Source organism: Nothobranchius furzeri, chromosome 9, assembly GCF_043380555.1.
Source record: "Nothobranchius furzeri strain GRZ-AD chromosome 9, NfurGRZ-RIMD1, whole genome shotgun sequence".
Lineage (NCBI taxonomy): Eukaryota > Metazoa > Chordata > Actinopteri > Cyprinodontiformes > Nothobranchiidae > Nothobranchius > Nothobranchius furzeri.
Window position 1 is genome coordinate 71163543 of NC_091749.1, and position 20192 is coordinate 71183734.

The 20192-nt window shown below is 45.6% G+C and overlaps 1 protein-coding gene and 1 long non-coding RNA gene across 4 annotated transcripts in view; one reads left to right on the forward strand and one right to left on the reverse strand.

Annotated features, from left to right (window-relative positions):
• Positions 1–2331: 2331 nt before the first annotated feature.
• sall1a (spalt-like transcription factor 1a) lies at positions 2332–13141 on the reverse strand. 3 transcript variants are annotated; one of them, XM_054731921.2, is made up of 4 exons: positions 12283–13141; positions 10313–10496; positions 4779–8188; positions 2332–3896 (listed from the first exon to the last, which is right to left on the reverse strand). In XM_054731921.2, the coding sequence occupies exons 3-4, from the start codon at positions 7971–7973 to the stop codon at positions 3456–3458; spliced, it is 3636 nt and encodes a 1211-aa protein (XP_054587896.1). In that variant the 5' UTR covers positions 7974–8188; positions 10313–10496; positions 12283–13141; the 3' UTR covers positions 2332–3455. The 3 variants fall into 3 exon arrangements, with proteins under 3 accessions (XP_054587896.1, XP_015808311.1, XP_070411269.1); XM_015952825.3 differs by lacking the exon at positions 10313–10496; XM_070555168.1 differs by lacking the exon at positions 12283–13141 and having other exon boundaries at positions 10313–10629.
• Positions 13142–14612: 1471 nt separating this feature from the next.
• Positions 14613–20192, forward strand: part of LOC139071860 (uncharacterized) — a 10608-nt gene continuing 5028 nt past the window's right edge. The window contains exon 1 of the long non-coding RNA XR_011521665.1: positions 14613–15077. This is a non-coding gene — a long non-coding RNA (uncharacterized lncRNA). The remainder of the gene's footprint in view (positions 15078–20192) is intronic.

Consider the following 20192-nt stretch of genomic DNA (forward strand, 5'->3'; position numbering starts at 1 on the left):
TCATTAAATTTTGTTTTCAGTGAACTACACCTTTAAGAAGCGAAGTCATGAGGAGAATTTTTAGACACTCCTCGTTAAAGTAAAAACAAACCACACGGGTGTGTTACATATAGGCACCTCTGTCTAGTTCCTTCACCCCATGAGTGACAGTTGGGCAGGTGTGCCAGATCTGGGCACAGTAAGCAGCGCCTGGGTCTCCTTTGTTCTCAGCGGGGCTTTGACCTCCCTGAGTCGGGCCAGAACCCTCAGCGGGGAGTCCAGGATGGGCCTCAGGCTACGGTTTGTATCGACTCAGGAGGGCCGACAGCTCCAGAGATTCTCCTGCTGCAGCTTCATCTCAGCTGGACCTGCACACACGGGGACACAGAGCTGATCTCAACAATCAGTCAGGAAGTGTGTGTGTGTGTGTGTGTGTGTGCTGCTTCTATACTAAACACAAAAATCCACTTGCTGTCTGTTATGAATGTTTAGATTTACTAGTACTGTAAATTGTAATGAAATGGTCAATATAAAGCAGAATTACAGCAATTAAGGGACCATGTTTTAAAATTAACTGAAAATTTTGATTTTTGGGGAGGATTTGGACATTTGGCCAAAAAGAATTTTTAAAACGAGTCAACTCTCATGAAGATAAACGATGAAATGATGTAGCAGCAGCTCACGCAGCCCTGAGTTAAAGCCAACCCTTTAATGAACCTTCAAGTGTACAGTGAGTGGACAGGAGTGGCTTACAGCTAAAGACGGTAATGCTTCCAGGCTGATGGGCCCCATCCTCCTCAGCGACTCAGCCATCAAGGCATTTAGGCTCAACGAGGAAAAAAAAGATGCTGATAATAAATCCAGTTTTCCATTTGGGAATGTCTGTTAGAAAAGCACGTCTCTGAACTCTGGAAGCTCCTGAAGTCGAGAGTACAGAGACCTGCAACTGCAGCTGCAGCAGCGGGGCCGACCGGGACAGCACCGCTCTCAGTCTGAGTGTGTGTGTGTGTGTGTGTGTGTGTGTGTGTGTGTGTGTGTGTGTGTGTGTGTGTGTGTGTGTTATAAAGCGAGAAAAAAAGCCCCTGCTGGGAGCCACAGTGGAAGAGATCAATCGTACACATTCCTGCCACCTGAGATTCAAGTGTTTCTGTATTACTGCACAGCTCAAATCGATACTACAGCAAGGATCCAGGAGGCAGGAAGCCCAGTCGGCGGGAGAGGTGCTGCTTCTGCAGGATGGTTCTGATCCACAACCGTGTGCAGCTCACGCCATCAGGAGTTAAATCACAAACCTTAACATAACGTATTCTAGCCAAATTATCATTATTAATATTATTAGTGTTGATATAATTAATAATAATAATATAATAACAATAATAACAATTAATAATAATATAATAATATAATAATAAAATAATACAATCAATAATATAATAATAATATAATAATAATAATAATAATAACAATTAATAATAATATAATAATATAATAATAAAATAATACAATCAATAATATAATAATAATAATATAATGATAACAAATAATAATAATAATAATAATAGAGAGGATTATTTGTAATTCAAGCAGTGAAAATGCTTCAAACCCAGCTGATTATTTTGTTCCCATTAGTCAGGAATGTGGATCCGTTTTGTTTTCCTTTCTGTTTTTGGAGGAATCTCTCAGGAAGCCGCGGCGCTGCACAAACACAGCTCAGGGGACCAGATGTGACTGTAAAAAGGAAAGCAGGCACTGTGGGCAAGGATCATTTAGCTTGGACGTATTGAAATCTAAAACGTAAATATTGAGGATTTTGGCCTTCGTGGAGAGACGGGAGCGCCGAGGATGCTGGACGAGAAGAGACAAACAGATCCTGGATTGCAGGATGTGCAGCGATGTGTTAAATTAAAAGCAGCTGTTGAAATACAAAAGAGGGGGGGAAAAAATCAGTTTTCAAAAAAGGCAAACATGTTCGAGTCCGTCGAGATCTTTATTCAGCAATTTGACAACTTGTTTTAAACCTTTGTGAACCGCTCGGTTCATTTGCATTTACATTTATTTATAGAAAAAAAAAACTGTGTGATATTTTCTCCTTTAAGCTGCTTTAAAAAAACTGAATTATTTATAATTACAGCCCTATTTAGAAATACATGAACAGATCTGCAAAAAAAAAATCCTCCAATGAAGACGTTTTATGCTTTAACTTTAACCATTTCAGCAACATAGAACATTTTCAGCAGAATTGCAAAGATGAAATCATCCGTTTGCAGCAAAGCAGCTGCAGAAATGACTGAAAAGCAAGAATATATGAGTGATTTTTTAATTAGTGGTAAATAAAAGCACACAAACACAAAGTTTCTTTTGGAAAACTGATGTATTTGATTATTAGAGTAAAGAATTACAGTATCTTAGTTGTTAGTAGGTATTAAAGTGTAGAGAAACTGGACCCATAAAGATCTTCCAACTTTCCAAGAAAGTGCATGTAACAGTCCAAAGGTTGTCAAAACCATATTATATATTTATATTTAGAAAAACACTATCAGTCCGTCCCTCTGCCCGGGACGAGGGACGTCTCGTGTGATCGCTATGTACATTTTTCTCAAGGGGGAGTTTGCATTTCCACGTCTGATGCATGTACAGAAGCCGGATGCCAGTGAGGATGCTGGGACGTAGCAGCAATGTGGAAATCCAGCAGAGAAAAACCAAAAACCTCAAATGATTGGATGGTTCAGACCGAATACTCCCTGGAAATAAAAGTCTCACTTTTAATATCGACAAAACAAAGACAGGAGAAGGAAATATTTATATAAGTAAACAAAAGTGAGAAAGAACAAAACACAGAGAAAGTAAACAACAAAAGGTGACACTAAAGGAAACTCTGAAAACGTAACAAACTTCAATATTTTACCTTCCTTAAATAAAACAAGAGTAAGTGGGGAGAAACAAGGACCTAAAGTCATTTTTGTCCCTTGAATGTCGTCGTTTTATGCCAACAAGAGGAGAGAAACAGTTAGAGCATCTACAGGAGATCAGTGTACATTATTTACAGCAAGTCTGTTTGCTCGTTGCAGGGCTAACGCATCACAGGAACATGGACAGCTCGGTTATAGCTACTACAGACAGAAAATAACTTAATGCCAAGGTAAGGTCATCTAACCAGATCTTCTCAAAAGCACCCAAACACACCGACTCTGGCTTCGGAAAGAAACAAACCCTAACTGTTAATGCTTCCACTTGTTTTTCAAGCAAGATTATAATCACTAATAAATAGGCTCCGTAAAACTATGACATGTACATTGTACAAAAAGAGCAACGTGTCTCCACACGAGAGTTCGTAAAGATTTGTGACGAGCGCAGCAGTTTGTTTTGATTTTATCCTCGTCTTGTTCTATCCTGTGTGTGTGTGTGTTTACGGAATGCCTAAAGGCATCGTTGTGCGCCCAACATGAGCGCACACTCACACACACTCTCTCTCTCTCTTAATTGGTGATAATTTCTTTATTGTCCTCGATGAAGCGCGTGAAGCGGAAGTGGGAACCGTTCTCCGTGTTGGCCATTTTCTCCAGGCCGGCGAGGGCGGCGTTGGGTTCCGTGTTGTGCAGCTTGTCCAGGCTGCCCGTCAGGCCGCCGAGGGGAGAGCTGCCCCCATTCCCCATGCCCCCCGACATGGGAGGGATGCCTCCGTTCTGAATGACCGAGATCTCGTTCGTTTTCATTGCCAGGCCGTTGGAGAAGGCCGCCGCGTACTGGTTCCAAAAACTTGTCGGGTCCCCGTTGCTTGCCCGCGACGCCATGTCCTTCTGGAATATCTCGGGAAACTTGACTGGGTTTGTACCCAGGAAGGCCATGGGACCATCCACGGAGAGCCTGCGACCACGTCTGGCAGGGGCGCTGTTCCACATGTGCGTGCCCATGTGAACCTGAAGGAGAGAGAGAGGAACACATAAGGGGAGGAGAGGGAACAGAGAGAAAAGACAAAGATGGATGAGAATGAGTGTTGTTTACAAAGGTTGGCCACAGGAGCTGCTCATGAGGTGATGCAATGGAAAAAAGAATCATAATGCTAGACGGCATTTAAATAGCTTCACACCCTGGGTGCAGCAGGCTAGTTAGCTGCTTAAGCTGCAAGAGGTACCAGTCTGGTGTGAACATCTTGTTTTGGCATTTAATCTAAACTTTTATTGTCTCGTCTCGCAAGGAGAGCACAGAGCTCGAGACGCGATTACACGGTCCTTTTTCGTTGCTCAAGCCATTATTTTATCCAGCATTTCACCTTTTTCTCTCCTTCATAGTCCGTAAAGACATCCAGACAGCAGTGTGTCGCTTAAACCTTCTTACAGGACATCTAATGCGCCGACACAACAATCAACAGAACACCAAACCTGAAGTCCTCTCAGACAGCAACCCTGTCAAAACCACTTTAGGTTCCCCAGCAGCTGCTGGTTTTCTGCGACATCGGACTGTGACATTTTTTTTAGATAATCTGTGATGGAAAAAAACAGGTTGACCTAGTTCACTGTGATAATTAACTCAGTGTACCAAATCACTCGTAGCTGATCACATTCTGGAATTTCACCCCCGACCATCACATCATCTGCATGATTCAGCCTTTCCACTCGGTTGACTTTTCTCTCACCACGCTGTTTCTTTCATTAATTATACGACATTATCACCTCTTCATGTCAACTTCTCTAACAAGCAATAAAATGCTAAACAGGAGGTCTGAGACTCATTTTTCACAAACATTCTCACGCACACATTTTTAGGAGACTGGCAGCCTTTCCGGGTGCTTTAGCATTTACCTTGAGGTTTCCTTTGGTGGTGAAGGCCCGGCCACAGATGCTGCATGCAAACGGTTTCTCTCCTGTGTGGGTTCTCTCGTGGATCTGTAGAGCACTGGAAGAAGAGAAACACTTCCCACAGGTGTTGCAGAAGTGTTGCTTGGGCGTTCTGCGTGGTGGAGCAGAGGAGAGCACTGGGGAGGTGGAGGCGGACGATGTGACCAAACTTGGGGTAATGTCCTTGGTCTCTTGATGGAGGCTATGGAGGAACCCGTTGACCTCGGGCTTGTTGAGAGGCCCAACGGGGAGAAGGGAAGGGGTCGGGCTGGAGGACAGGCTGGTATTTGATGGCTCAAAGAGCTGTGAGGGCAGATCTCTCATTTGATGAGTTAGCATGTGCTGCTTGAGGTTGCCCTTGGTAGAGAAACCCCTGTTACAAGCCGTGCAAATAAATGGTCGCTCTTTGGTATGGCTTCGATAGTGAATGTCCAAGGCACTCTGACATGCAAAGGTCTTCCCACAGATGTCACAGGATGTGTTCTTGATGGTGTTACGCTCACGGAAGGGGAAAATCATGCCCAGGGGATCTTTTGAGGGATTGACAGATGACAGGTCCAGGGCTCCAATGTTGGAGGGATGGGAGTGCAAGAGGCTTGCAGTGGTGTGGTCAGAAGATACGGCCCTCTGGTGCCTTTCTTCAAGGCTGGGGGATTTACGTGGTTGTGGCTGTATGCTAGAGGGGGATGGTGCCTGCATGGAGGAGGTAGATTCTGACACAGCTGGACTACCAGCGCTTTGGCTTTCAATATCCCCTCCTAGAGATGAGGAATCATTGGTGAGGCAATCCCCTTCAATTAAATCATTTGACATAACCTTCATCTGGGAAGCTCGGAGCTCATTCATTTCACTCATTTGGACACGCTCTTGGGCAGTTCTCTCCTGCTCCTCATGGTTGGTCATTTCAACAGGAATTGGGGAGTTACAGAGGCTGTCATGCGAAGCATCAGCAGATCTCGGTGTGTCTGGGATACTGCTATCAGGACCCTCCTCCATCCCATCCATGTTGTCATCAGAAAAATTGTCCAGATCATCAAAGTTTCTGTCCTCGAAAGAGCCAGTATCAGAAGCCATGGACTCTGGATAGCTATCCGGCAAGGGGGTGTTTGGGATCTGGCCGCCCATGTGCATGCGAATATGTTGCTGAAGAACCACAGCGTTGGTGAACTTCTTCTGGCAAATAGGGCAGGAGTGTTGGACTCTAAGAGGAGGCATGGCCCGGTGGACACTGTAGTGGGTCTTAAGATTCCCCTTGGTGGTAAACGCTCTGCCACAGATTTTACATTTGAAGGGTCTTTCCCCGGTGTGAGTGCGATAGTGCATTTTCAGAGCGCTTTGGCAACTCAGCACCCGATGGCAGATGACACACTCATTTGGGTCTGTCACCTTCCTGTCAATGTTCTCCACAAGCTGCTGCAGCTTGGAGGTCTCTGACCCCTGGAGGGGGTCCAGGATGCCGCCAAAGGGGAACTTAGCCTTGAACTGATCAGTCAGAAGGGGCATGAGTGGGTTGGTCATCATGGGTGGGCTGTTAGAAGTCGTATACTCTGCAACACTTTCTAAGGCAGAGTTCACATTTGTTATAAAGCCTGAGGAGTGGCTGCCTTCGTCTGTTTTTCCATTTGAGGTTGGCAAAGTTGCACCTTCGCCTTCTTCGGACACTCTTTCATGACTTTTAGCTGAAGCCTCGGAAGCACCTGAGTCTGTCTTTGCAGTAACTGAAGGGCTGGTTATGGCTACTGAATGATCTTCCTTTTTGATGTAGTGAGGCAGACTCGGTATGGTTGGTGGCAGTAGCATACCGACTGAAGTTGTTAGAGTGGGTAAAACCGGTTTGCTGTCCAGCCAGCTGGTCACAGGTTTCTCAGGGGGCATAGACATGCCGTATGGAATACCTGTGCTTGTTGGTATGTTGTCTAGATGTTCGGGGACAGGGTACGGGTTCATCTGGATGTGAGGGTATTTATCTTTATGACGCTGAAAATGCACCTTCAGATTACCACGAGTGGAGAAGCGGTTGCCACAGATATTACACTTGTATGGCCTTTCGCCGGTGTGAGAGCGAAGGTGGATTTGCAAGGCACTGTCACTCCCAAATACCTTGCCACAAAACCTGCACTTGTGTTTGAAGAAAGCCTCGTCAGAGCTGCTCTTGTGCTCAAATGAAGTAACATTTGGTGGTTTGCCTTTCCTCTGCTGGGCCAGAACTGCTAAGGAGTTTAGGTCTTCTACGGTGGTGCCGGAACTTGGCAGAGAGCTAGAGAACACAGGGTTTCCAGGTGGAGGCTGAGGTAGAAGGGGATTCACTGCAGAACTTAACAAGCTACCTATTCCAAATGCTGGTGCTGATGATTTAGCTAGTGAGCAGCTGCTTAGCTGAGAGTGGAGGCTGCTCATGACACCAGGTCTCTTGTCTGAGGACTGAGGATTGACTGTTGATGGTCCCAGTGTGGTAATGCTCTGAGATGTGTCACTGCTGCTTGGGTTGGCCTGAGGTAGCTGTGCCGCTGCAGCCAGCTGTTTTAGGCTGCTAATGCTGGCTGACTGACTCGCCAGGTTCTGTGCGAGGCCTGCGGCTGCGGCCAGCTGCTGAGAGAGATGGGAGCTGAGCGTGGTCAGTGGGCTGGCAGCGGGCCCCATTGAGCCTGGAGCTGCCGTTGGGGGTACCTGCATTTCTGGAGACTGGGAGGCTAATAAGAGGATCTGATGGCGTATTTGCTCTATAAGTTGCAGCTGGTGAATCTGCTGTTGTTGCAGGGCTAAAAGCTGCTCCATCAGGGCTGGCACAGCCACCCTGGGCCCCCCAGTGGACCGGGCCTCTTGGGAAAATTGAGCCACAGCCACTTTGGTGCTCTGCAGATTTTCAATAATGACGTTGCTGTTGATCATGGAGAAGTTTCCCAATTCGGTTAAGTTACTGAGCTGAGGTAACGAAGCAGAGATTGCTGGAGTACCCACAGCAGGACCAGAGGTGGGTCTGCCCGCGTGGTTACCGACTGCGTCGACAGCGGTCCCGTTCTCAGTCTGGCTGCCCTCCTCTTCGTGACCACTGCTCATTCCGGAAACATCCACATCCATGGTTTCTTCTTTTTCAAGCGCGTTCGGCTCTAAAAGGTCACTGCACTCCGCTTGATCGGTGTTATTAGCTGCCTCATTCATCTGGTCATCGGGATTAGGAGGAGGAGACCCAGGCGAGAACGTTCCAGCAGGAGAAACGGGATTTTCATTCACTATCAGGACTAACTGATTCTTAGTGCAATTCTTCTGGTGTTCCTCAAGATCAGAGATTTCAAAGAACTCGGCACAACATCTGCTGCAGACATGGGCGTCGGACTCCTTGCAGGAGGGGTCTTCGGAGCAAAGTTCTGTGTCCCCTGAAAAAGCGGAAACAGAGGATTAGTGATTAGAGATGTTTTGCAGCTGAAGAAGCAGCTTTATCTCCTCAAATTCCATTGTTGTTAATCTTAAGTTAATCAGTTTTACACTTATCCTTTTGACGCGCTCACAAAAACAATGATCCCGAGGCAACAATAAGCCAACCGAAATGAGAAAAGCCTTTTTCAATGCGGTGGCCTCTGAAACACGATAAGACGGGAAACCAAATCAATGGAAACTATGCAAATATTGCTTAAAAGTGATCTTTGAAGATGTACATCTGGGCTTCATCAGCCAAGCAAAGGTAATCATTTTCTTCTTCAGATAATCCATCAAAATATAAACCGGAGTGAACGGAGAACATTGGGTCCTAATGAAATTTCATAGTAAGGCATTGATTTCCTATATTCCATGCCCTTCAAAGTCTACTTGTCCACTCTGCGCGAATCAAGCATTTGAAGGACTTATTAGACTTTCAATTCGCTGTCAACTTTGCTCATTTTCATCCAGCTGTGGGCATCCTGGACAGGTCATCTATGTCACTAAACTCATTTGCTTCCTGCCTCCTCGCCGTCGCAGTCGGACCAAAACAACAGAGCCTGTGGCGCGCAGACCGTTGCAACAAAACAACCATAAAACCACGGCAAAATCCAAAACTTTATTTAAGGAATTTTATTTTGAGGGAATAAAATAAAAGAAGTGAGGAGGATTTATTTAAATTCATCCCAAAGTTGAGAAAACTGACAAACTGGACACAGCAGAAACAGCAGCGTCTGCTTTCACTCACACAATAACTCAAAAGCAATCACCCCCGCTGACGACCGGGCAGAAACAGGTTTTCAAATGTTCCGTTTTAATAAACGGAGCGTTTAAAACAGAGACGACACCCAGCCCCCAGAGCCACCGCTGCGCTCCAGACTTTCCTCATTCATTTCCCTCTTTGTCACACTAAAATCTCACTATTTAACATACATGTTGATTTACAAATTGCATTTCTCTATGAATCCCTTTCATTGTGGCTCCGGCCCCCTCAACACTTTCATCAGGGCCAAGAATTCATTTGCAAATGAAACCCGGAGAAGTGCAGCCCTGCCCCACAGAGAGACAGGATGCCTTCCCATTGTTCACGCAGCATGGGAGCGGCGGGAATCGTCGGCACAGCCTGGCCCTGCTCATCTCGGCCGACTCAAAGCAGATCCTGTTTAATTCAGGGATTATCTCCCTCAGTGTTTCTCTGCTCAGAGACACCAGATAACACAAAGTTGCCATGACAGTAAACCCCGGCCCTCACACCACCAAACCATGCAAACAGAGAAGATTCAACTTTAATGATAACTTTTCGTGTTAAATCCCCCTCTTCCTCCCACCCGCCGCCGTGCACGCCGAGCCATCACTTATTGGTAGGGAAAGTGCTCGATTTGTAAAGTGAAAATGTGAGAATTAAATAAATGCTTTCTTTTCTCTTTCCTCCAGGCTGACTCACACAAATCACTCATCTGTCACAGTGTTGGAGCCAAAAACGCAGAGTAATGACTCATAAATAAAATATTTATGGGTTAAAATCTGCAGAAACCTGTACTCCAAAAAAAAAAACGTTCTGGTGTTTATGCTGTTTTATTTCAATTTAAATTATGTAAAAATGTTGATAAATATTGAAAATGCCTAAAATGCAAATATAATATTAATGCAAATACTAAGAATTAATTATCAAATGTTAAATAAAAGCATGAATACAGTTTTCATCACAGCTGAGACCTTTCAAGCCAACTTCATCCCAGATTCGGTCCCAGCAGAAAACAGAAACGACGTCCGACCGTAAAGTTTAAAATCTTTTACAAAAGTGAGATAAAGCATCACTTCAAATCCAACGTCCAAGCGTGGCCAACGGCGCAGATGCTAGCATTAGGCTTAAGTCTGAAAATAGCAGGGATTAACTTCGAATTAAAATTAAGATAAAGTCAAGTGATGGCTTGTGCAAAACTGGATGTGAAGCGTAAAGGGAAGTGAGGAGAGACAAAGAGCAGCAGGACGTGTTTAGTAAAGAGGAGAAAACGAGGGTTAGTCCCAAAATAAATAAATAAATAAATAAATAAATAAATAAGACTCTTTGAGAGAAATCCTACATTGTTTTTTTCTCCGAGGGGGCCTCTGTGAGCGTCTGGTAACTTCAGGAGGGTTTCTGCTCACGTCCTCTCCGGCCCTGCTGGACTCATCCCACCGAACACTAGATGGGGTTCCACTAAAAGCCGCCGTGGTTCAGGACAAGACTGGAATCTCACCAGCTCTGGCCCGGCGACACGGTTTAAGCTTAAAGGGGAGGGAAAAAGACAAAGCGAGTCCTTCACTCCACACCTAGTCTCACATAAACTCTGGCAGCTTGACAGGCAACTCAAGTCTTTCTTTGAAGGAAACAACAGTGTCGGGGGTGGGGCGGCATTTTCTCTTATGGAGAAAGGGGGGGGGGGGGGCACTCTGATAGGGACACGAGGGGACAGGCACTGATAAGGCTTCAGGGCCGAGGCCTTCTTCTGGGCCGCCTGCAGCTACGACAGGAGCCCGCTGGGCCCTGGACCCCCACCGCCTCCACTCAGAGGGGCACTGGCAAAGGTTAAAACAGCTCAGCCCCCACCCATCCCCCCCCCCCCCCCACGCGCTGCTCCTGACCTCCCACCAGCAGCATCACAACTTCAGCACAGACACAAATGACTTTCTGTTCCACTTCTACATCCCACAACCTTCAGTTTCAGCAAAATACCTCCAAACTCTCTAAACAACATGTCCTGTAATCACACACACACACACACACACACACACACACACACACACACACACACACACACACACACACACACACACACACACACACACACACAAACTTTATTAGATTTGAAGAAAAATGCAGAGAAAAACACACACATCAGTTCTCAGAGTCTCTAAATAATCACATGACCTGCTGTTGTACCTTCAGCATTCCCAACGAGCTGCGTGCGTTTTCCAGGTTATTCCAACATTTACTTAAAAAGGCCTGACAGGAGCTCTGCAGGAAAATACTTATCTACTTATTTAATGTTTGGCTTTTAAACTGAAGGATGCTAATTTAAATGTTTTAGACACATTTTCACGTAAAAGCCAGTCGACACGAGCACAGCGTTGTAAGGTTGTGTTTTAATTTATTAAATCAAAGTTTAATGGAGTTTTTTTTTTATTCTGTCAAATCAGAATAAAATCAGATCAAAATGAACATCAAAACATTTTGAAGCAGCGACAGGTAAAAGTTCGGCTGCAGGCCTTTTTCAAATTTGAGCCAAACTAAAATGAAAGACGCGTTTTATTTCATTTGGAAGGAAGTCGTTATTGCAGTTTAATACAAAATAAATGCAAAACTTCGCTATTTATTTATGGTTTGAATTCATTTCGTTTTAGAATTTTTTTTTTATTTTAGAACACAAACGTGACTGTGCGTAAAAGTGCTTTAAACTCTTCTTTTGTTTTTGCTTGAAAATAATAAAAATGCGGCAGAAAAAAAAACACGTTTGCACAAATTTAAGAAAAAACTGTTTTTTTTCGAACAAATTAAACAAAACAAGCAAACAGAGAGAGGGAGGCTTTGTCGTAACAGACGGAAGAGGACCTTAACGCGCAGGACTGCAGCGCGTGGCACGGACAAGAGACGTGCGTGTCCCGGTAGGAGCGACACGGAGGTCCGCCTCGGCGCACCGACACCGACCGCTGCTGGGACGGAGAGCACCGAGCCTTTTATTTAGTTTTAAAATAATAATAACAAGTTTGAAACTTTTACCAAGAGCAGTGACTAATAATAAAATAAAATAATAATCTAACATGACTAATGATAGATTTTAATTCTAAACTATTTGTTTCAATAAAAAGTAAAAAAAAAAAAAAGAACAAAAACCGAACTTTGTTTAAAAAGTAACAGCTATTTCCATCAGGCGGCCGGTTTAAGCAGAAAGTTATTAATAATAATATTAATCATAACTCCAGAGTGTCACGGGTTCAACTGAAAGTGTGAGAAACTCCCGAACCCGGTCCGGTACCGGCCGGTCGGGAAGAGAAGCAACGCTCTCGGACTCACCATTGTGTTCCGGTGAAGGCAGAAGCGGGTCGGACTGGAAGTGCTGCGGCTTCGCTTGTTTCCTCCGCGACATGCTGGCTGGCACATCAGCAGGCAAAGAATAAAAAAATGACTTAAACCTCCTCAAAAATTACGTAAACGGAGCCCATCCACCGCGCATGTGCCCCGTTATGATTATCAATAATGCCGTGCGATTAATCATACAGGGTGGGGGGCGGAGGCGGGTGGGGGGGGGGGGGGGGGGCGCTTTGAACGGCGATTGGCACCTCGCCAGCCCCCCTCCTATTCAAATGAAGTCTCTTTAATCAATTAGCTCCTGATTTGCTGGACTCTTGTCTCTCTCTCCGCTCCCACCCAATGAGTTGATCCGGACCGGGAGGAGAGGCTGGACCCTCCAGCTCCCTGCAGACACGGTTAACCCCTTGGGTCGGGCTGATCCTGATCCCGAACACTTCAGCTTCTCAAGTCCGAGTCTTCCATCGGTCTAGTGTTTGCTTGTTCTCTCTGCGGGGTTGGGGATCCTGGTGCCGACCCAAACCGCCGCCAGCGCAAGGAAACTTTCAGCCCGTTGAGCTCGCTGGTCCCGGATCAGCTGCCGCGTTCAAACGGTTCGGCTCTCCGTCGGAGGAGTTTCAGAACGGGGGCTGCCGGTCCGGTTCCGTCCGGTGCACGCAAAAACAGAGCATGGTCCGCACTGTAATCGGCACCGCGCGGTTCCCAGAAGTCCAGAATGAGCGCGTGAATCTGCGTCCCTCTGATGAGTTTTTTTTTCTTAGAGAAAAACTGAATTTAATTATTATCAGCGGGAAAAGGGACTAACACGTTTTCATCACGCACTGCGTTCCGCGAATAAACAAACTTTCAGGGCCCGTGCGGCAGTGGGACAGTCCAGAGCCCCGCCCACCGAGCGCCTGATTGGTCAGCGGGCTGCTCAGTCACCTCCAGCCCTCCCTCCATCTCCTCTTCTTCTACCCCATCCCTCTCCCTCTCTCTTTCTCCCTATATCTCTCCCCCTCTCTCTCTCGCGCGCGCTCTCTCTATTCTGTCTGATTGCAGATCCAAACGTGCCGCGCGCGCCGGGATGATGATCAGCGGAACGAGACAGCAGAGAGAACCCGGTTCTCAGAACCGGATCTGCTCACCTGAACGGAGACAAGCAAAGCTTTTAATTACTTAAATAAACTTTTTAGACACAGAAAAACAATCACAAGTTCCACGTGTGGCAGAAATATCACCGAATTAATGTTTAAAAGATGAACTTCCGGTTTTTAAACTATATAGTAAAAAAAAACAGATTATTTAGAAATGTTGATAATTCTAGACCCTGAAATGAAGTGTGTGAATATTGTCATTACGTCTGTGATATTTATAATAATAATAATAATAATAATAATAATAATAATAATTATTATTATTATTATTATTATTATTATTATTATTATTATATTAGGGGCTGCAGCAGGAGTTGGTGTGGATGTTTTAAGAGACCAAAGAGGTCCCGCGGGATCTTGGCTGAGTGGAGTAGATTTATTACCTGAAAAAGATAAACGAAGCTCTCAGTCGGACTGATTTTGAGAAATGAAGATAATAATGTTACTATAGGTGATGCCTCGGATGCCATTATTTCTCCCTGAATATTTAAAGAGCAGCTGCAGGCTAGATGGATCTGGTCCACTCTCGTGTCAGCTATCTTTTAGTTTCGACTAGCCTCACTATTTACTTATTCATGAAAACAGGAGAGAGCAAAAAAGGGAAAATCAAACACCTCTGAGTGAATTCCTCCCACTTTTCTAAAGATCGTTACAAATATTTGAAGTTTTAAAACTCATAAATGCTGATGGACGTGCAGAGAACGCTGCGTCCATCTCCAGGCGGTCACTAGTGGACAAGCGCGCGCCGGTGTAAATATTAAATGCAGCAAGAGGAGTATAAATAAATAAATAAATAAATAAATAAATAAATAAATAAATAAATAAAGTTTAAAGGGGGGAGGGGGGTGCGTGTCCCGAGTGGGAAAATCAATGAGGAGTTAATTGATGTGAGTGTTGGTGTGAGACTGTAAACAGGCTGATTTGTGGCGCAGCGACGTTTTAAACGGGATTCACGGAGGAGTCAAGAGATCAAAGAAAAGTCCTCACATAGAATATTTTATCATTTATTTTTCGTTTGTTAAAACTCATAAAAGATGCTCTGGAGGAACGAAAGGGCATCAAAATGAAACTTTTTAAAACAATCAAAGAAAAACTCAGAAGGTTTATTATCCTGTTAGGTTAGTCAGAGAGGAAAAGAGACTCATTCTGGTGGTTTGAAGCTTCGACGCACAGAAAAAGGTGCGCATTTTGCCGTTTACGCGCAATCGATACCGTGCGCGCGCCATATCAGAGCGGTGTGTCCCAGGTGCCATCATTCACTGTTATCACTGACGCGTCCCGATGGATCAGAGCGCAGGAACAGCGCACGTCTGAGCGCATAATGCGGCCGTTAAAGCGGCGGAATCTCCCGAACCGGAGCTATTAGTGATCCTCATGCGGTATGTTTCTAACAAACAGCCCCCACCCCCACCCTCGCGCGCGCGCGCGCGCGTGTGTGTGTGTGTGTGTGTGACACATGGGGGTTCTCGTTCCATGCATGCCTGGAGAATCACGAGCCGGATCAGGCCTCCATCTGGGTCAGTTGCGAGTGCGTTCAGGTGCACGCGCGCGCGCGACTGTGGACAGAAGAGGAGGAAAAAATGACCAAACAAAAGAAAAAGTTTAAGCTGAAGCTTGGAGGTCTGGAAGGATGCTAGGTCAGAGGTGAGTGAGTCTTCTCAGGTGGACGCGTTGATGCTGGAGTTCCAGGTGTTATTATTTGTTTTGTTTTTACGTGTGTGTGTGTGTGTGTGTGTGTGTGTGTGTGTGTGTGTGTGTGTGTGTGTGTTACATGTCAGCTGATAAAAAAATCAAATATAAAGAAGATTTTAATAATTTTAATGATGATGGAACAAGAGGATGAATAACAATAAAAGCTTCAGATAGATTCCTACCTCCACAACCGCGCGCGCACGCACGCACGCACGCACACACACAGCTTTATTAATGACACACTGACGTTTTTCAGAAGGATTAGGAGCCTGATTAAAGGGATTGTTGTAAGCTGGCCTCATGCTCAAAGAAAAAAGAAATAAACTCACATTTTCCTTCAATCAAAGCTGCATAGCCGGCAGAGGAGCTCTGCTCAGGGCAACAACTTAAATTATAAAAATAATTCAGAATATTTCTGCTGTTGTATAACTTACGCTAACTTTAAACGACTCAGTCTCCACAGATTGTTTCTCACCAACTGAAAAAATTGCCAGAGTTAAGATTCACTACCTGCAGCAGCAGCAGGACCTGGCCTCCATTAATTAAGAGCTCAAACCCTCCCCATTGTCCTCCAGCTGTCCTGCCACCACTTGTCCACACAGACCCCCCCCCCCCCCACCCACCCACCACCACCACACACACCCACACACACACACACACCCACACACACACCCACACACACACACACAAACACACACACATCGTCCTCTCTACACCTCTCAACAACTTCCCGGAGCATCACCCGATACCAGAGAGTTGTGTTTGTTTTTACATTATCTCTTTCACACACACACACATGCTCGCATACATGCATGCACGTATGCACACACACACACACACTCGCATACATGCATGCACGTATGCACACACACACACACACACACACACACACACACACACACACACACACACACACACACACACACACTTGAGAGAAAATAGGCAAACATTCATGGGTGTAACAAAAATTCCAGGAGGGTACCAGCACTCACAGCGTGTGTGTGTGTGTGTGTTTGTGTGTGTGTGCATGCGTGCATGTGTGTGTGTGTGTGGATGTTTGCATGCATGAATGTGTGTCTTTGTGCGTGTGTGTGTGTGTGTGTGCGTGCATGATTGTGTGTATGTGTGTGTGTGTGTGTGTCTTAGTGCATGTGTGCATGTGTGTGTGTGTGTGTGCGTGTGCATGCATGATTGTGTGTATGTGTGTGTCTTTGTATATGTGTGTGTGTGTGCATGCATGTTTGTGTGTCATGTGTGTGTGTGTCTTTGTGCATGTGTGTGTGTGCACGTGTGCATGCATGATTGTGTGTATGTGAGTGTGTGTCTTTGTATATGTGTGTGTGTGTGTGTGTGTGTGCGTGCATGATTGTGTGTATGTGTGTGTGTCTGTAAATGTATTTAGCAGACGCTTTTGTCCAAAGCGACTTACAAGTGATACAAGTGTCTTTGTGCATGGTTGCGTGTGTGAGTGTGCGTGTGTGTGTACATGTGTGCATGTGTCTGTGTGTGTGCGTGTATACGTGTATGCGAGCATGTGTGTGTGTGTGTGTGCGTGTATGATTTTGTGTATGTGTGTGCGTCTTTGTGCATGTGTGCGTGTGTGTGTGTGTGTGTGTGTGTGCGTGTATACTTTTATGCCAGCATATGTGTGTGTGTGTGTGTGTGCGTGTATACTTTTATGCCAGCATATGTGTGTGTGTGTGTGTGTGCGTGTCTTTGTGCGTGTGTGTGTGTGTGTGTGTGTGCGTGCATGATTGTGTGTATGTGTGTGTGTGTGTGTGTCTTAGTGCATGTGTGCATGTGTGTGTGTGTGTGTGCGTGTGCATGCATGATTGTGTGTATGTGTGTGTGTCTTTGTATATGTGTGTGTGTGTGCATGCATGTTTGTGTGTCATGTGTGTGTGTGTCTTTGTGCATGTGTGTGTGTGCACGTGTGCATGCATGATTGTGTGTATGTGAGTGTGTGTCTTTGTATATGTGTGTGTGTGTGTGTGTGTGTGTGTGTGTGTGTGCGTGCATGATTGTGTGTATGTGTGTGTGTCTGTAAATGTATTTAGCAGACGCTTTTGTCCAAAGCGACTTACAAGTGATACAAGTGTCTTTGTGCATGGTTGCGTGTGTGAGTGTGCGTGTGTGTGTACATGTGTGCATGTGTATGTGTGTGTGCGTGTATACGTGTATGCGAGCATGTGTGTGTGTGTGTGTGTGCGTGTATGATTTTGTGTATGTGTGTGCGTCTTTGTGCATGTGTGCGTGTGTGTGTGTATGTGTGTGCGTGTATACTTTTATGCCAGCATATGTGTGTGTGTGTGTGTGTGCGTGTCTTTGTGCATGTGTGTGTGTGTATGTGTGTGTGTGTGTGTGTGTGTGTGTATGTGTTGGTTCAAGCCTAAAGAAATGTGTGCTGACGGGTCTCTGAGAAGCAACCTCCAGCTCTAACATTGATATGAGAAGCAGAGCAGATCACAGACAGGAAGCTCCTGTTTCAGTTTGCTAATAAATTAATACTAATCATTTATATTAGCACACATAAATGTTATCGATCCCCAGAGAGAAGTTGTTTGTCAGCAATCATGAAAAAGGTCAAACTTGGAAAACATCTAACAGTCATTAGAATAAAGAAACAAAAGCCCAATAAAATGCTGGTAACTGTAAAAAACTAAACACATCCAAGAACGTGTCACAAATTTCATCACAATAAGAGTAAATATCATCTAAAGCCTCTGATTAGCCAAACATGCCACATCACCAAAGCGCGTGACTCTGATTTTTTCTGTTTCAACTAGAAACAAAACGAGTGAGACGTGGAGCCTTTCTGACCCAGCGTCGATCCCGGATTAGAATAAAAATGGCTGACGTGTCCAGCTGAGACAGAAAACTAAAACAAAGTGTGTTTCTAAACCTAAAATACATGAAATTACAGCGGAACTCAGACCATTAGCAAATATAAGAATTTGTTTTATGTCAAAGACAAAAAGTTAAAGATAAAATATAAAAACCAGCAGCTTATTTTCTATAATCTCACTAACTTAATGCCTGTTTCTCATCACTGCCCACATAGCCACTCTCAGTCACACAGATGCAATCATTAAATCCTTCAATTGTTATGATACAGCTTCTCTTGATTGTATCTGATTAAACGCGCTCGCTTGACTTGCGTTAACGAGAAACACCGCGGCTCTGGACGACCACCAAGACTCCGGTTTTTGCTCCTTCCTATTCCTAAAACACACGTCCTGCCTCCGTATGACATTGACGGATGATATTTGGATGAAGAGAGATGCTTACAGGGCTAGACACACACACACACACACACACACACACACACACACACACACACACACACACACACACACACACACACACACACACACACACACACACACACACACACACACACACACACACACACACACACACACACACACACACACACTTAAAAAAGGCTGGAGGTTAGAGAGGACCCAAACCCTCCTAAACATCTTGAAGAAATTACAGACATCACCCCCAGAAAGTCGTGTGTTTATGTATTTTTAAAGAACCTGGAAGCAAAACTAAAAATTACACATTGAAGTATCGCGGCGTTACTTCGCACGCTCGTGAACATGCAGGTCGCACACACGTGACGTCTGCGTGGAAGCCACAGAGCGAGTCACGGAGGCACACAACAAAGCGGCGTGCAGGTAACGACTGAGCCAGTACACACACACACACGAATACACACACACTTACACACACACACACACACACACACACACACACGAATACACACACACTTACACACACACACACACACACACACACACACACACACGAATACACACACACTTACACACACACACACACACACACACACACGAATACACACACACTTACACACACACACACACACACACACACGAATAAACACACACTTACACACACACACACACACACACACACGCACGCACGCACGCACACACACACACACACACACACACACACACACACACACACACACACACACACACACACACACACACACACAGTTACAGTAAATACACCCACAGAGCTGGGCACAAGATGTTCATCAGCTGCTTCCAGACAGCGGCGCTGGTCGGCGAGCGGTTAACGGCGTCTCAGACAGGCTCTTATTGCTATTGATAGTTAGCATCAATGTCCCGGCTGAGGAATGGCACCGCTATGGGCAAACACAAGCTATTGATCCGCAGCCTGTTCCAACTCAGCTCAGCCTGGAGCTGGACGGGGGGAGCGGCTGGAGCTGGGGGTGCTCCCAGGCTCTCTGTCTGCCACCTGCAAGTGGGCGACTGCTGGGATAAATATTCCCAGGATTTTATTCAGAAACGACAACCTGTCGTTGTCAGGAGAACGGGAAGCTGCATCCACAACGATAAGAAAATTCCTTTGGGGCGTGTCTCCATGAGCTGGGAATGCTGGAGACAGAACTGCATTAGATTGTGGACTCCTCTGTTGGATTTGGTACGCACATCACATTTTTTCCCTGTAAAATGTTCTTATTATGATTACAAATAAATCACAATTCACACAGATTTTATTTGCAATGTCTGCAGTGATGCGGGCGTTGTACCGATCCGTCGTGGTGAAGAGAGAGCCGAGTCAGAAGGGGAAGCTCTCGATTTACCAGTGGATCTGCGTTCCTACCCTCACCTATGGTCACGAGCTTTGGGTAGGGACCGAAAGAACGAGATCGTGGATACAAGCGGCTGAAATGAGTTTTCTCCGTAGGGTGGCTGGGCTCTCCCTTAGAGATAGAGTGAGAAGCTCAGTCACTCGGGAGGGGCTCGGAGTAGACCCGCTGCTCCTCCACATCGAGAGGAGCCAGTTGAGGTGGCTCTGGCATCTGGTCAGGATGCCTGGACGCCTCCCTGGTGAGGGTTTCCGGGTAAGTCCAACCGGGAGGAGACCTAAAGGTAGACTCAGGACTCGCAGGAGAGACTGTGTCTCTCAGCTGGCCAGGGAACGACTTGGGATTCCCCGGAGGAGCAAGTGGCTGTGGACAGGGCAGTCTGGGCCTCTGCTTAGGCTGGGACACAAGGGAAGATTGTG